We start from the raw sequence: 18,352 nt of genomic DNA on the forward strand, positions 1-18,352 counted from the left end.
TTTTATTTTGTTTATGAATGATTCTTTTCATTCTAAAATAAATATTTATTTGGGTATATATTATTGATATTTCACTTAATTTGTTTGATTTTTTTTATTAAAATGTGTTTATTATTTGAATTTAGATCTTCTAAATTTTGAATTTTTACTTTAAATGATAAAATATGATCTCTTATCTTTAAATTTTTTTTTCTCATATTTTTTTTATCTCACCTATCAAATAAATAATAAAAAATTATAATTTATCTTCTAAAATAAAATTTAAAATTTAAAAAATCCAAATTTCTATTATTCACGTTGTTCGTTCCTCCATTATCTACCTAGCATTATAACCTACTTTAATAATTTTCTATGTAGTTTATAATAACTAAATAATATTTACCATTTAAATTAAATTGGAAGCAAAACTAGCATTTCTCATAAACAAAAATTGGCTTCAGCATGTGGTGCATCATCTCATGAATGGACGACGTGTTAGAATAGAACGTAGCTCCGGTTAAAATGCACGGTGCCGTTTAAAAGAAACAAAGCCCCCAAAACATCTTCCGTGACGTTACAAGAAACGACGTCGTTACGAACCTGCCACCGCACACGCAAATTTGGGAACCTTCAAAGTTAAAACCCACCTAACAACCACCACCGACCACCGCGTTCAGCTACGACGGTGAATCTCTATCTCTCTCTTTCTCCCTCCACAAATCCTATTCTTCTCTCTCTCTCTCTCTCTCTCTCTCTCTCTCTCTCTAACCATTCACATTTTGTTTTATACAACTCTTATGTGTTAATCTCGTTGCAACGAACAAAATCGCCCTAAAACAAAAAAAAAGACCTAATTTTGACACTCGTTCAAGCTACCCAATAGCGTTTTCTGATCTGGGTCGAACCCTATTTTCTATTTCTCAGCTTATATTTTATAGTTTTACTTTTGGGGGGCGAGGCTATGTGAAAATGGAGGAAATTGAAGGGTTCAATTGTGGTGAAAGTAAGAGCCCCATTGATGGTCGACCTCCGAATCCACCTTCTTCTGCTGCCTCTGCCTTTCGCCAATGCCATCACAACAAGAAACCCCTTGTTCGCCATCCTTCTCTTGTAAGTTATAATTTTAATTCTTCCTTATTTTTTTTTTGAATGAAAAAATTAATTAGGAAAGTGTATTTATTGTGCTTATGCTGTTGAACCTTAGTGCTGCTAGGTTACAGAAATGGTGTTGTTTCGTCCTTTTGTTTGTTGGTACATGAATTATTAATTTCTTTATATAAGGTGTTTTTATATATATTTAAACGTACTTTTTTTTAATAATCAAATAAAATTTTATTTATCATTTTGGGAAAACAACACTGTTAAGAGTTTTTGGCAAAGTTGTGGCTAAGGATAATTATTGTTTGTCTTCTATTAAGTTGAGGTAACATATGCATTAAAAAAAAGCTATGGAAAAGATTTCAGTTTGTTTCTCTTTAGGAATCAATTGTTTGTTTTTCTTTTGTTGAGATAGACGTTTATTTATATACATAGATGAGTGCTCAAGTGTGATAACTTGCTTGTGCTATTTAGTTTACCGTTGTGAAGTTAGTTTATTGGATGATAATTGGTAACTGGCTATTGTCAATGGTGTTTATTTCTGGAGTTCAATTCAAGTTTATTTCTACATTTAGAAGTTAGTTTTTTCTTGAATTTTTTTTAATACTCTTTAGAATTTGGATAATTGTTTTTTGGTGACAAACTTAGCAGATGATGACAAAACTTTCTGATGTATCCGCTGAACCGGAGCGTGCCACTGAAGATTGTCAGTCTGATTTCCTTCCAAAACTTCGTTCTGGAGGATGTGGTAATATGGGGTTCCGGTCAAGTATGGAAGATGTTTATGTTTGCGTTGACAACTTTATGCAAGAGAATGGACTCAAGAACCATATAGACGGACCTAGTGCTTTCTACGGGGTACTGAATACTGATCTACTCTTCCACTTATTGGAGAACAAACTATTATGTGAATGAATGGATGATTTTTGAAATAAAAGAATAAAATTAACGTTATGTCTCACTTTTATTTATCTCTTTTTATGTTCCACTTGTCTCTTGACTTAATTTTTAAAGTTTTATATAATATTAATGTACATGCTAATCTTTTCTGGTAGTATTGTTTCTTTGCCTTTGTTCTAGATCAATGTATGTAAATACATTATACACACCGTTGTTGTCCATGTAATAGCTAATGAGTAGAAGGAAATTTGTGTATGTTACCTCCTTTTCTTTTAAATATGTCTTATGACATTGTGTGTCTAATGACGGATCAGGTATTTGATGGACATGGTGGAAAGCATGCTGCTGATTTTGCTTGCCACCATTTGCCAAAGTTCATTATTCAAGATGATGATTTTCCAAGTGATATTGAGAGGATAATTGCTTCAGCATTTCTGCAAACGGACAATGCCTTCGCAGAAGCCTGCTCTCTGGATGCTACCCTTGCATCTGGCACTACGGCATTGGCTGCTCTTGTTATTGGAAGGTTAGGTTTTTGATACTAAACAATCTCAGCATACATCTGAGAAAATAAGTTTAAAAATGCATTTTATTTATTATTCTTTACCTTTTAGGTCTTCAGTTTTTTGAACATGTCCAAGTGTTTGAAATCATTTCGGTCCAATGGAGGTTCAGGGGCATTGTAACCTGCCTCAAAAGTTGGCCCTTTGTTCTTTTTCTATGCTTTTCCTTCTCCGAATGTTGGAGTTCATTAATGATTTAATTAGTTATCCATGATAGCATGTTGAAACTTGGCATCTGAGCCAGTGAGCTGTGATTATGTGCGAAGGAAGAAAAAAGAAGAAAGAGAGGAGAGAATATGGAAAATAAAGCTGAAGATTTTCTGTTAGTATGGCAATTGGCAAGTCACACTCTGCACTATACAAAGAATTTTATATACAAGAGGCCAACAAAATTGTTATTCTAACTAACTATACAGGTTGGACTAACTAGATTGAAATGAGTAATCTAACTATGGTAAATAAATGGTAAATAAATGATCTAACTATACATCTCGGTCATGCTAATAGAGTTGCTATAATGGGTAACTAATTAAATCATTAATGAGCTCCAACACCGAATGAGAAAATGACATGACATACTACATGACTTTGATAATCTGCACTTGATAATAGTTTCTGATTGCAGGCAACTGGTGGTAGCAAATGCTGGAGATTGCCGAGCTGTGCTGTGTCGGCGTGGAAAAGCAATTGAAATGTCAAGAGATCATAAACCTGTGTGCATGAAAGAGAAGAAGCGTATTGAGGCATCTGGGGGATATGTCTATGATGGATATCTTAATGGACAACTCAATGTTGCTCGTGCTATTGGCGACTGGCACGTGGAAGGGATGAAAAGCCGAGGCGGGGGACCACTCAGCGCAGAACCTGAGTTTATGAGTACAAAACTCACCGCCGAGGATGAATTCCTCATAATTGGTTGCGACGGGATTTGGGATGTATTTAGGAGCCAGAATGCAGTGGACTTTGCTCGCCGCAGGCTTCAGGAACATAATGACCCCACCATGTGTAGCAAGGATTTGGTTGATGAGGCTTTAAAAAGAAAGAGTGGAGACAATTTATCTGCTGTTGTAATTTGCTTCCAGCAACAACCTCCGCCTAACTTGGTGGTGCCGCGCTCGAGAGTGCACAGGAGCTTCTCTGCCGAAGGCTTGAGGGAGTTGCAAAGCTTCCTGGATAACTTAGGTAATTGAGCTCTTGATGTTAAATTTTCTCTTTTTTTTTTTTTTTTTTTTTTTTTTCTCTAGGAACTAAGATTCATTTGTAGGTGTAGATTGAGAAAACTTTGACTGTAAAATATGCGGCATCTAGTCGACATTTTAATTTTTGTGTTAGTCATTTGGTTATTGGCAATGTAGAATTATTGGTTCATTCTTTTTTCTTCTAAGCATAAACAAATCCAATGAATGAATACATATTTGAGGGCTTGTTTGGTTCTTAGTTCTGACTATGAGAGGCATTTCATAGCAATGAATTTGTACTCTCTTGAAATGGGAAAAATAGTTGTACTAACTTTCTCATGTATTTCTATTTTCTACAATCTCAAGACTTTCTATTTCCATTAACATTAGCTTCACGAGTTTATGGAAAGTTCAAGTGAATGTATGCTTGCATAAGTTAAATATTGTAAAATCTTAGGTATATAACTGCAGCTGTAAAACTTTTTTTTCGGGGGCTAATAATGTTAAGGAAATTTTGTTCTTGAATTGAGCCTTTCTTTGGCGTGTATATATTAAAAAGCAAACTAAAAATTATTGTATAGTTTTTCTCTTTAGGCACAAGTAGAAAGGAAAATCATTCATTTCTCAAATGCCTGTTTCACATACAGCATTGCTATTAACCCAAACATGAATTTTGAGAAACATACCACAAAGTTTAAACCTGTCTTGAAACGACAACATTATTATATTTTGCATTAGAAAAGTCCAAAAGCCCCTTGCTAATGCCAAGTCCAAATACTTACCCTTCTCTTTCTCTGAATTTCAAATTTTCATCTTCATTCCTTTCCTTCCAATGCTTCCTGTCCACTTTCATAACTGCAGTTTCTAGAATCTCACTTTCAAAGTCTTTATCCATTTTAGAGAAAAAGAAAAAAAAAAAAAGAGTTCACTCTTTTAACACTTTTTTTAGCGACCCATTTTCCAGAATCTTACATTGAAGTTTACACATTGTGCGTTTTTTCAACCTATTTCCAGAAGCCTCAACATAAAACTCTTGCCGCAAGAAAATCACCCCCTGCGTTCCAAACTAGTTATCGTTCACACTTTTTGGGTTTTATATTAATTTTTCAACGCAGCTCTACAACTAGGTAGATGCTTGCCTCTTCCACAAGAAAACGTTCCCAACAAATCAAGTGTGGTCTAGGAATATTTTACTGCTTTAAATTCCATTATTAATTAAATTTTATACAAGTGTATATATATTATATAAAAACAATAATGTTTATGAGATAATAGAAAATCAGACTAAACAGGCCAAGATTATCTTATTTAAAATTTATTCATTATTATTAGAACAAGTGTGTAATTTTAAATGTAATAAATGTGTAATTATAAATGTTACATGTATGAAATAAGATGTATGTTAAATATGGTAACTTTAATTATTGCTTCCCTAGTATTATTTATATAAAAATGTTTTCATCTCTTTTGGAAATTAAATGCCTTAATTGAAAAGGCAAAGGTAAATCCAAAGAGCAATGTGAAGCCAACAACAACAGCAGCAGCTATACCAATGAAATCATCTCTATATCCAAAATATCTCTCTACAAAATCTCCCACAGTTTCTCCAGTCTCTAGGCGTTCAGTTACATCACCAAACTGTGAAGTGACTAATCCATACATGGTCCATGCCACAGGACAAATCCAAAAGTACCATCTCCACCACACTGGCATTCTCTGTAAATATCAAAAGTTTGGCAAATGTGAGGAATGATGCTATTTCTTATCTGTGCCTTTTTTGGGAAATCACCTAACAGTCATGCATGTTAAGGTGTAGCAACTTCAATAGAGTATTTTTAAAATTTAAAATACAAAAAATAGTCAATGTTTGGATTACACTTTGCATTAGAAATAATCGATGGAATGAGACTGGACTCAGTATAGAGAGACGATTTCACTTTGATGGATAATCATTTATGTTTAAAGTTTAGATTGAATTGAAACTAAAGATTAGAGTGACAAATTTCGTATTTAGTCTCAAGTTCTTGTTTGTGACGATTAGTTTTTACAAATGCTGATGTAGCATCTTATAGAACCAAAAATAAAACTAAACTGAAACCGAGCATTGTGAATGCTATTATGCATTGGTGGAAAGAAAGTTGTGACCAATGTTTAAGGGACAATTTAGGAAGGAAGTGTTAAAATAGACATCTAAAGATCACTTTATTAATAAAACAATTCATAAAAAATGCTGCTAGTATTTCTTCAAATATTTTTTAAACTCATAAGAGTAGCATTTTCTAAAATATTAAAATGAAAGCATAAGGGATAATGGTAGCTTACAGTTCTAGGAATGACAAATCCCGAGAAAAGGTTCCATATCAAGTAGAACCCAAGAGAAACTATGGCAGCAATATGGTGATCTGGGGTAATACCAACAGCCATCATCCCATATAAGGTGTAGTAAAAAAATGTAAAGAACATGAAGAACAGGTACCAAAAGAACTTGGCAGCCGCCCACTCAAACCCAATCATGGCATACACTATGACACCATATGCCAGGGTCTGTAGCAATATGTATGGGATCTCAATAGCAACCTGTAGGATTTTCAAATGTGGTGAATTGGTTAAAATTTCATCAGATCTAGAGTTTCCAAGAGTTTCTATTTTCATTCTACTTTGTGACTACTACTGTTAAACAATATGTTGATGATTTTCCTTCTAAATTACATTCTCCATTCTATGATTTTCGTCATTGTGACTTTCATAATATTTTCTTAAATCAATGAATTTATATAATTGAAAATAGCTAAAAAAAGGTCAAAATCAATTAAATGACTGAGTTAATGACCATTTTTTTGTGACCATAGTACTTTTGAATACCAATACAAGACAAAAACCAATTTAGATAAAGAGATAAATATAAAACTAAATTCGTCTAAATATTAAAAAACTAGAAATGAAATCTTATCTTTATTTCATTATCTCAATATCTCTATATTTTCTGTCATCATAGACTTACCAAATATAGTCCTACGCATTAAATGAAAAACTTTGTGCATACCTGTCCAAATGCATATGGCAAAGCTGAGTACATTCCAGCAGCTTTTTCTCTATAAAAGACTGTTCTCTCAATGGCCACAACAGGTTGCACAGAACTAGCATTTTGTACTCCAGTGCTGAGTACTGCAGCATACATGGATCCCATGGCATTAAATATATCTTGTGTTCTTTTCTTACATTCAAGAAATCAAAACTCAAGATGTAACTAAACTAAGGTATGAAAAAGAAAATAAAAGACATATGTTTGTTTCTTGGTACCTTTTGGAGCCAAAATCCCAAAAAATTGTCCCAAACAAAAGGGCTAAGAATGTTGTGAACAAGAGTTTCACTGCACTGTATGGAGGGTTTCTCCAATATGATAGGTTCTGTTTCCAAAGGCAAGCCTTACATTGGGCTATGAAGGACTGTGAGTACTTTGTAGGGAAGTATAAGTCCTTAGAATCTGATGGGGGTATACTTAGTTCACTTATCAGCGCCTTGTTTCCCCTGAACATGATTGTACATATATTAGTCAACCATGGAAAAGCATATTGACAGTTGCACAGAAAACATTAAAATATGAACTGTCGATTTAAAATAGTTTTACAAAGATATTTAATCATATATTGGCATACAACCAAAAAAACAGACTAGTCATATCTACTAGTTGAATGATTATACGAAAGAATGGATGTGATTGGATGATGATGTTAAACAAGTTCATGGAAATTACTTTATAATTACTCATCTGATAGTGTAAAACTGTTTTATGCCGTGGGTGTATAGAAATTATTATTCTCGTAAAACATTCGAGTCAAAATCAAGTTTATCGTTATGGCTCTTATGCCTTTTCTTTTTCTTTGAAGTTGTTCCTTACCTGTATAGATCAGAATTCTTGTATAGTTCAGCAAAGTTAATTCCTAGAGCTTCCTCTTGTGCTTCTGAAGTAACCTCCAACATCCAGGTTGCAGGATTATAACCATTCTTGATCTTTGGCACTCCATTAATTCCCTATATAGCATGCATAGCTTTGTTTGATTAATAAAGTGAATGATAAAACAAGAAATATTTAATATTAATTACCACTGAAGAGTTAGTTGCTTACCTCAAAGTAACTGATAAGATGAGAAGCATGGCAGCCTAATGGCCCAACATATATCTCTTCACCTCCACGCTTCAAGAGAAGTAACTGTAATAAAACGGAAAACATATAGTTATAGCATTGAAACACTTGAATTTAGCAAAGCATTATTGAGTCAGAAAAAGAAGAATCGATCTCTGACCTCATCGAAAACATCAAATATATCAATGCTAGGCTGGTGGATTGTGCACACCACGGTTCGGCCTGTGTTGACTGTGTTCCTCACTGTCCTCATAACTATAGCAGCAGCCCTGGCATCAAGGCCAGAGGTAGGTTCATCCATGAATATTATAGAAGGATTTGCAACAAGTTCAACCGCAATAGTTAGCCTCTTGCGCTGCTCTGTGGACAAACCATTCACTCCAGGTAATCCAACCAATGCATCTCTCAATGAATTCAGCTCTACCAGCTCCATAACTTCTTCAATGAACATCTACAATGAATCGATAACAATTGTAAGAACCTAAATTAATATAGCACATTTTTTAGAAGAAAAAGCATGTCAATTTATTCAACTATGAAATGAATGGAGCAAATATTACTATATGTCAATTTACCTCTCTTGTGGAAGAATCAACCTCAGGGGGTAACCTTAGCCATGCAGAATAAACAAGTGACTCATAGACTGTGACATGGGGAGAGTGTATGTCAGTTTGCTCACAATATCCGGATATGCGAGCGAATGTTTCTTGCTTCTTAGGGTACCCTGATATGGTGATTTGGCCTTGAATATATCCTGCGGTTTTCCTCCCAGATAACACATCCATTAGAGTGGTTTTACCAGCTCCACTTACACCCATTAGAGCTGTTAGAACTCCTGGTCTAAAGGCTCCACTTATACCTTTCAACAGTTCAACTTTATCTTCAACTATGCCTTGGGCCGTCATTTCCTGCAAGCATAAATCGAAACCAGTATTAATTTACATGTGTTGTTTCATCCCGCACTTGAAAGTTCCTTTCTGAAATCAGTTATTTTACCTGTGGCATGTCTACTGCATATCTGATTTCATCAAAAGTGATAGAAAGAGGCGTGAAAGGAAGAACCATCCCACACTTTCTGTAGCGATCGGTTTCATTAATGGCAACAACTCTTGCAGACAAGGTTCTTGATGACACACTTCTTCCATTACTTTTATCTGCATTGAAAATTGCACTTATAACATTACACAATGAACATGTGTGAAGCTAAAAATATGAAACATAAGCTAGTGGAACTCGGGAACAACCAGAAGCTCCATTCCTTCCAGAAGAAAGTTCAATGATGTGATCATTCTTAACAGAATTCCTCTCAGCTAAAGCTTCTTCTGATATCAATGCTTGTGGTTTGCCAAATGCTGCAGCATAACGATTCAATTCTTAGAGCAGTGCTATAGTTTCACAAATTTGAAGGCAGCGCACACATGTACAAGATCAAAGTTACTAGCACGGTTCTGAGAACAGGACTAAATCGACCGGTTCGATCTAATTAACCAAAACTTAACTATTAAACCGGTTTGATTCAAGATAAAAATCGGTTGTTAGTAAACCGGTCAAAATCCCCAAAAATAGATCAAAACAGTAAATCGGTGGAATCGACTTGATTTTTTAGCATTTTATTATGAGGAGTGCTAGGGGCCAGCAACTTTTGTGATTTGTCGCCATCAAATAGCCATTAATGATGATTTTAATGGTGTGAGATTTCATCAAATGGCTCACTTTTCTTTGCTGGTTATATGTTGGCCAGAATTTAATAAAGTTGCTGCCCCCTAAACTTTTCTTTTTATTATATCTGGTTCAACTCTTTAAATCTCGATTGAATACCCGTTTGGTTTTAGAAACTTGGTTACTACAAAGCTGGTGGTGTAAGGATGGATAGAAAGTTCCTTTTGATACATAATTTTACTACTTTTTAGTAAATGTATTCAAAGATAGAATAGAAAAATTTTGTCGCTCAATATCTTTTTAGTCCAATAAAACAGTTACTAAATGGGATCCAAGCTACCTACACATAAAATATACTTACGGTCAAGATAATGCAAGGCCAAAGGGAAAAGTAAATTGAAGAGTAACATGTATCCAATGGAAGCTCCAACTCCAATCCAATACCAGTATGCTTCAGGGAATAGTCCACGTGCTTTTAAGACCTGAACACCTAATGGTTCTGTTGCATTAGGTGGAACCTGCAACAATATCAATAAGAAATTCACTTAATTATCAAAATCATATATCAAAACTGTTCCCTATTCATTTTGTATTCTTTGTGCATGTTTCATTGGTTTGATTGTATTCCTTACATGTTTCCAACTGTTTCCCAGGAATTCATTCACAGCTAAAGCATTCTGTCCGTACATCATGGGAGAGGTCCAGTAACCCCATAACCACCACTTCCTCACATCAACTGATTCAAAAGAATGTAAGTAGTTCTGTGTTAGATTTTGATATTAGGAGTTTAAAACAAGGTAACGGAAAAATATGTGCATTTTTTTTATAATAAACTCTGTCAAAGGCAAACAAACTCAATAGTCCACCTAAACTTGTGAAGATTAGGTAAACTTGAATTTTAAACTCGATTTCAGCTTTTTTTTTTTAATAATACGTTATTTTTTTCAAAATTTATTATCAAAATACCACTTTTTAAACTAATTATCTAAATGCCACTTTTTTACCAAGATGGCAACTGATTTGCTTTTTTATATTTAATTATAATTGATTCTAGTAGTATAGAAAGGATGACATCTGGATAATTAGTTTCAAAAGAGTGTGATTTTAATATTAAGTTTCGAAACAAGTTGACGCGGTAAAAAAAGAGCCATCGATTTCTAACAGTACTTGCATATTTTAGGAGACTAGGACATCTAGACTATAAATTTTCAATTATAATACTTGAGAATTGTATAACAAATAAAATTTTAGTAGTTGTGAACTAGGAATATCCAAGTACTTTTCACTCTATTTGAAGACAAAAACTTATGATAAACTCATAAGAGTTGAGAGTTTAAGAGCTTGAGTTAACCGTTAACTCGAGAATTTGATAACCTTTAACTGAAATAACGTTTCACCTCTAGATAGGACGAATCCACCCATGACCATAATTGCAATTAAAGCAAATGTTCCAAATGCGTTGGCCACAACGAGGTTCCTCCCAACTGCCCCCATAAATCGAAAAAGTGCAGCGGCCATCTGGTTGATGCAAGCTAGCAGAAGATACTGCTTGATGAACCTGCCATGAGAAATTATATGACCATAATGAAAACCAACCAAATTATCTAAAAAAGTTGTGCTATTTGAACATAAATACATAATTATCATTGTTCTCCTTGTCAACGTATCATCTATATGGTATTGAATGATATATGACTTCAATTGTACATGAACGAATCCACATTACTCTAATTTGAGTTCAAGTATTATTATTGGGTGATGACTCTGATATAGAGTAAGAATGTATAGAGATACAGAAAGAGGTTGTAACTCTCTTTTATTCAAACACCTTTATCTAGTGGGATCCATAAGCCACAACACATGTCATATGCTCTTTTCACTCTTACTCTCTCCATCTCTGTACAATATTATCCTGTATCAGAATACTCACTTTTTTATTCTTACTTAAAAGACCTTTACTCACCTTTCAATATTTGGATCAAAGCCTATAACATAGTAAGTCGTGACAACCCAAATACCAACTTCTACCAAAGTGATAGGAATCTTAAGGATCCATAATGGCAAGGAGTATGCCCAAGAAGGATAGAAGAGAAGGTCCCTTTGCTTATAGAAAACAGGGAGCTTTGCAATGGTCATGGATAGCTCAGAGAATCCATTGAACATTATCATAATCAGACCAAAGAATAAAGCTCCCATGTAGATCCCGCCATCGGATACTGTGTTCCGGTGCATCTCAGTCCTCAAGAACAATGTCATTGTTATGATTCCTGTTAAAGTCAACTGAAAAGAATGAAAAGGATCAAGCTTCTATCTAGTTGACTATAGTGTTGAAAAGAATATCATAGCTTTGGACCAATGTTATCAAACTCACCAATTCAGTTAAACTTAAGAAGTTTAGCTAAATTTGAATAGTAACAGTTTGTAAACCTTTAAGATGAATATTACATCCCTTCCATTCTAAAATAATTATCATTTAGAAACTGTCACATTAACAATCCAATATATCATCTATATACAAATTGTATTGAAATAAGGTCATTTGTTATTGTACCACATTTTGACAAATATTTTGGGGAGGACCATAACTTGAACAGTACTTACTTGGCACATCTTGAAAATGTAGACAAAGGAGTTCCTTTTCATGAGCAAGAATTCTCTTGAAACACAAGCTCTTAGCAATTCCCTCTTGCTGACACCATACTTGTTCTTGGTTAGAACAGCAGGGTGGCCTCTGGTCTTGTCGAACGGGGTAGCAAGCTCATTGCCAAGTTTCCGGCCGATGTGAAATGACCGAAATGCATCTGCAAATTCTCTTACAGAGACAAAGGTATAAGGCTTATCATTGTTTGCCCAGTACTGCTCTTGATCTTTTCTTGATGTTACCTATTACATACATTAACAGAGAGCTTAGTCCATCATTTTAGAATGACAAATTTGCCCCTCATTATTCAAAAAAGTGTGGCAAACTAGTCACCAAATACACAATTCATACATCAACAGAAAGACTAATGATGACTGTTAACTGTTTTTTCAAAAATGATGAGAAACAAATCTTTCACTTTCAGATCTTAAGAGATTACTTTATTCTCTTTATCCTTCACCACATTTTCCAATCCTGAGGAATGGATTCCTATGTTTTTTTTTTCTCTTATTTTTACAGGGATGAAAGAACAAAAAAGTGTTTGGGGAAGTTAGAAAGTTACCTCTTGCAAGAAATCAGCTTCTCCTTTTCTGTTTGGACATTTGAATCCCATGTATTCAAAGAACTCGAGAACATTTTCTCTTGGACCCTGATACACAATTTGTCCATCTGATAGGAGAATTACATCATCAAATAGTTCATAAGTTTCTGGTGCTGGTTGGAGAAGAGATATCACAGCAGTTCCATTCAAAATGTGAATGGATTGTCTCAAAGAATTAACCATTTGGAATGTTGTAGAAGTATCCAAACCAGTTGATATTTCATCCATGAAAAGTGCCCTTGCTGGTCCAACTAGCATCTCACCTACATAATTTATTTGCCACCAAAAAAAAGTTGAAATAGATGAAAAAAGAAAAAAAAAATTACTAAAAGAAAATTACTTAAATTTCATGTTAAACAGATGATGAAATTTCTGGTTTTTACCAGTTGTGACTCTTTTTCTGTCCACCAGAAATTCCCCTAATCATTTCATCCCCTACCATGGTGTCAGCACATACTTCTAGACCCAAAATCTGCAATTTATTATGAGCAGAACTCAGAAAAAATATCTTAAAATCATATAAAAATTTTGATGAATTTAATTTGGTACCTTCATTATATAATCTGTAACTACATTGGTTTCTTGGCCTTCCAGTGCTGCAGCCTGAAAATTGAATATGTTTTACCTTCTTTTCTATATTCAAAGCATTTCATCATATTTTGAATAATTTAATATTGTTATTTATGTCTTTGTAAACCTTCATATAAATATCTAGATCAGGATCTGGCTTAATGTTTTGTGCCTTTTCTCTTCTTGACAATTCTGCCAGCATTTCTGCAAGTTACCAAAAATTTTAAACAGTTTAATCAAATGGATACACAATTTGCTATTTTTTGCGATTAAACTACTCTAAGTGCTAAGTAAACATTTTGGTACATAGCATACAGAATGGAGAAGATGAGAGAACCCAAGCCCGAAACTTACCGTAACGCGTTCCGATCCCTTGACACCTTGCTGAAAAGGCCAATGTTTCTCTGACTGTAAGCTCCCCTATGTGGAGATCAGTTTGACTTATGTAAGCTGATGTTCTCTGAGGCACAAATTCCTCCATTCCATGACCATTGTAGGAAACTCTCCCAGAAAACTGCAATGTATCAGCAATAAAGTTTGAATCATAATAAGCATGAAAAGGATTCTCTTCAAATCTAAGCATTCGTTAGTCCAATTCTTGATTAAAAGAAAAAAAAAAAGGGGGCTTAATCTCACATCCAAGGTAGTCAAACTCAATAATAAAAGTTTAGGTAAACTTGATTTGTGATTAAACTCTGAGAGTTTGATAACCTTGCCGAAATCACATGTCCTTGCTTTAAGATCTTTGCTGAGTCTTCCGGCCAGTGCTAGCAACAGCGTGGTCTTCCCGGAGCTTGGAGGGCCCAAGAGCAGTGTCATCCTACACAAGCCAAAAGAAAATGTTGAGATATAGTTTCCTCAAAAAGGAAAAAATAAATCACAGATTTGAATTGTTGAATTGTTGTGCTATATTCACCTTCTAGGCTTGATGATTCCACTAACATCATGAAGAACTGTGAATGGCTTCTTTCGACTCGGAATAATGCGAAAAGAATTCAGGATCCCCTTCAAAAAGAGGAAAACCGAGGGAAAAAAGAAAAATTAATGTCTGCACAAAATAAATGTTAACTTCTAAGTTTGCTTATGTTCCTAACAGAGTTTTTTGAAGTAGTAAGATCCAAAATCTAAATGATGATATTATCATACAGTTCATTAATTACCTCTAACAAATTAATGCAGAAGTTAAGGTTTGTTGGCAATGCCCTGCTTCCAACATGAGCCTCAGCTTCAACATTCAAATGCTCGAATCGGACTTCAATCATCGGAATATCAAGTCCAACTCTGCAATTCAAAAAGCACAACAATTAACCACATTATAAAATATTTTTAACACATTATTATAAAATCTAATTAGTATGTTTCCTTCTATTTCCTATCGATTCTCCTTCTCAATTTCAACAAGAACTTCTCATTGTCTTGTTCAGCAATCTTGACTAGCCTTTCTACTAATTTCTTCCTCTGCAAGGGACCGAGTTCGTTGATATCGATCTCGGTGTATTCGCCTTGCGATTCGGTTAGTATGCCTCGTGTTAAGCGTCGATATGTTGGAAGCTTCTCGATCGCCGCCCATTTGAGCTGTTCTTCGTCGTCGTCTCGTCTCGAAGAGCCTGAGAACACATCAACTGCACCACTGCTCCATACACGTGAGCTTCCTAAGCGTGCGCTCGCCACTCTCAGTTCACCATTCTCCATCTTTTGACGATGGTTAGTTGCTGATTCAAGTTAATTCTTTCGAAGAAACTGGTAGTAGTTTCTAGAAATGGATATTGTTGTTAGTTTCATGGTTGAAGGATCAAGTGCGTGAAATGCATGTTACGTGTTTGAGCTTTTTCCTCTTATTGTTTCTGAAAGAAAGGGTAGTGTGTTGGTAATAAAGGTGAGGGTGGCTATTTATAGAATGAAGGTAGAAGAAATCAATAAACTTACATGCCGGTGCAGTCTTGCAGACTTGCAGTTTATGTCACCAAGTTTCATGTTCAAAAGTGAAAAAAGGTTCCATGCAAATGGGATTTTAATTTCAACGTGTAATAAGTATCCGTTGCGTTTACGTTTTACATAACCATGAGCTGTGTGCTATGGTAATAGTTTACAAAAAATGCTACTTCACACCTAACAACAACTACTATAATAAATAGTGAAGATTATTTTTGTTGGTGTCTAAACAAAGGGAAGCACAAAGTAAAATATCTATTATAAATCAAATATAATGATTTGCTTAAGAGTTTCGCAAGGGTCAAACTAAATAATATGATTGAAATTATTTCTAGCTCAATATATATCTAATCAAAATGCACATATTAAGATCCTAATAATAGTTTATGAATCTTGTTAACTAAATCATCGACTTTATATTTACTCCATTAAGAGAGTCATGTAAAAGATGAAGAATATTTAAACAATATGTTTCACACACTATATTATTTTCCAATCTGTAATTCCAAACTAAAATAAGGGTCTTCTAAACTGCAAAAAGTTCAGATCAGATGATAGACTAGAAAAAAGAGTTACTAGAATAACTCGCAATCCAATTTCATTAGAATTTCTAATAAAACAATCAAATCCAACCAAGTTCAAATCAATAAGCAAACTAGTATCACAATTAATTTTAAAATTATTACCTATCGGAAATTTCCAAGACAAACGGTTCCTAAAGGTACTAAAAGAAGTACACCTATTGATCCATAACTGTGTTTTTGATGAGAGCAACCACCTTGTGATTTGTCCAATAATTTTTAGCATTAAAAATGTCATTGCACCTATGCCTTCACAACCACCACACTCCGGCTCCCTAAAAGAGCCTCCTTACCAGACATGACCTTTCGAAATTAGGTTTCCATAGAAAAGCCTTCAACCGAATCAATAACCCGAGGATCTAGAATCTATCAAATAACTCTAGAATATATACAATCTCTAATACAATGTTCTAGTGTTTTTGGACCGTATTACATCTCTGGCACATAACCGAATTAGCTAGATGTCACCTGAAGCAGAAGACCTCCGTTGGAAGAGCGTTATGAACTCCAAACCACACAGTCAATTTGATCTTTTTCAGAAGATTCAAATGTCAAAATCAGTTCCAATTGCTATTTCCATTCCAATTGAAAAATAGTAGGATTTAAAATCTTGCCCTTAAAGGCTCTCTTGACTAACCCCCACACATCATAACTAAGAGAGTCCCAAAATTTTTTACAAAACAAAGTTTGAAAACCATTCGGTCCCGAAACTTTGAAAGAATTCATGGTCATTACAGCTCTTTTCACCTCCTCTAACGCCACTAGTTTAACAAATCTTTCTCAGGCCTCATTGCTAAGAGAGTGGCAGGAAAAATCTCCCATAGCATTCAAGTCAATATTCTCTTTTGTAGAAAATAGTTTTTGAAAGAAAAAATTTATTTCCTGCTCAAGCACCTGCGTCTCAATAGTCCAGGTTTCATCATCTAACAACAACTCATGGATCTTATTCTTCTTTCGTCTAATAACCGTTTACAAGTGAAAAAAAACTTAGTATTTCTGTCACCACATCGAACTCACTACTCTTTAGATTTTTGGTACCACAAACTCTTCCTAAAGAATGATAGAATTTAGCTCCTTCTGAATACCTTGCTCTTTCACCCTCAACTCTAGATTTTTTTTTTCACTTTTGAGAGAAATCTAAACATCATTCAACTGTCTCTCCAACTCTTTCTTTTTAATAAAAATATTTCCAAAAGTTTCTTTATTAAAAGTAAGCGCGTCACTTTAAACCTCTAGCAAACTCCTGACAACATTAATTTATTTCAAGCTGTATGAACAACATTTCAAAAAAGCGGGTGAGTAATCCAAGCAGCTTGAAATCTAAAGGGGGGCCTTATTAGTTATGTCAACTTTTGTACATCTGATGAGCAAGGGGGACAGTAATCAGAGTGAAGACGCGTCAAAACCTCATTGTAAGCCTTAGAAAATAGCAAACGCCACTTCTGATTAATGATAGCTCTATCCAATTTTTTTGTAATTTGTAACTTCCCTCTAACCTTCCTGTACCAAGTGAAACTCCTCCCAATAACTCCTATATCAAACCGTCGATAGTTTGCTAGAGTATCTGTAAAAAGCTCAGCTTTAACATTACTGAACATTCCTCCTCTAACCTCATTATGTAATAGAATCTCGTTAAAATTCTCTAACACAATCCACAAACCTTGTATTATATTAGATACCCTGATTAAATCATTCCATATACCCATTCGTCGATGGACATGAAAATTAGCATACACTACACTGCAAAAATTAGAAACATTGTCCATAGAGATTTTAAAATTGATACATTAATTAGCCACACCAACCATTCTCACAATCATCATAGAATTAGAACAAAGAATCCAAATACCTACGCTGTGACCTCTAGTCTCAATAATCCCAACATCTTGATATCCAAGCTTACTCTAAAAAGATCTCATTCTCTCGAAAGGAACATGAGTTTCAATAAGAATAAAAATCGTTGGATGAAATTTATTAATTCTTTATAATGCACCTGGTCCATTTTGTTAAAAGTCCCTCTAATATTCCAAGATAAAAAAACTTATATCTACACAATCAATATAAATAAAATGGACATAAACAAAAACCAATCTCAACAAAAGGTCCCTTAATGAAATAATGACCGGCCTCTAACATTCCTACTATTTCCTTGCCTCTCCCCAACTCGTGGTTGTTCGAAAACACTCCCCACTATAATGGTAGCCACTACCGACGGATTCTAGTTCTGCTGGTTTAGCGCACCATTATTAGCTTGAAATACTGGTAAATTTTTCAACACAGCAGGGCGCAACCTTTTGTGATCATTTTTAAGAGTATGGATAATCGATGACATGACCGTAACAGCACCTTTGATTTTTACCCCATTCTTCATTGATGCTTGACAAGTTTGAGAGGGGTAAGATCCGCTACCTGACTCAACATGTCTTGAAGACCTCTTAATTTTTTTTTTCGGGTCATTTTCAATTCGGTCTGTCTGCTGTTCAAAAATGATAGATTTTTTATTTTT

General features: G+C 34.5%; 1 protein-coding gene and 1 pseudogene across 4 annotated transcripts; one reads left to right on the plus strand and one right to left on the minus strand.

The window, feature by feature from the left end:
- Window positions 1-401: 401 nt before the first annotated feature.
- LOC112707851 (probable protein phosphatase 2C 22) lies at window positions 402-3,977 on the plus strand. 4 transcript variants are annotated; one of them, XM_025759852.3, is made up of 5 exons: window positions 420-664; window positions 904-1,089; window positions 1,726-1,935; window positions 2,292-2,503; window positions 3,166-3,977. In XM_025759852.3, exons 2-5 carry the CDS (start codon window positions 949-951, stop codon window positions 3,728-3,730), a joined length of 1,128 nt encoding a protein of 375 aa, XP_025615637.1. In that variant the 5' UTR covers window positions 420-664; window positions 904-948; the 3' UTR covers window positions 3,731-3,977. The 4 variants fall into 4 exon arrangements, with proteins under 4 accessions (XP_025615638.1, XP_025615637.1, XP_025615640.1 ...); XM_025759855.3 differs by having other exon boundaries at window positions 1,729-1,935; XM_072201517.1 differs by having other exon boundaries at window positions 527-664; window positions 1,692-1,935.
- A 1,043-nt stretch (window positions 3,978-5,020) lies between these two features.
- Window positions 5,021-15,196, minus strand: LOC112707852 (pleiotropic drug resistance protein 1-like; annotated as a pseudogene).
- Window positions 15,197-18,352: the final 3,156 nt, after the last annotated feature.

This window comes from Arachis hypogaea, chromosome 8, assembly GCF_003086295.3.
Source record: "Arachis hypogaea cultivar Tifrunner chromosome 8, arahy.Tifrunner.gnm2.J5K5, whole genome shotgun sequence".
Classification (NCBI taxonomy): domain Eukaryota; kingdom Viridiplantae; phylum Streptophyta; class Magnoliopsida; order Fabales; family Fabaceae; genus Arachis; species Arachis hypogaea.

What these genes read in the sequence shown, in the direction of transcription:
- LOC112707851 (XM_025759852.3), top strand. Translation starts at nt 949, where the DNA reads ATGGAGGAAATTGAAGGGTTCAATTGTGGTGAAAGTAAGAGCCCCATT. An exon ending in GACCTAGTGCTTTCTACGGG is followed by an intron (nt 1,936 to 2,291) that starts GTACTGAATACT and finishes ATGACGGATCAG; the next exon opens with GTATTTGATGGACATGGTGG. An exon ending in GCTGCTCTTGTTATTGGAAG is followed by an intron (nt 2,504 to 3,165) that starts GTTAGGTTTTTG and finishes TTCTGATTGCAG; the next exon opens with GCAACTGGTGGTAGCAAATG.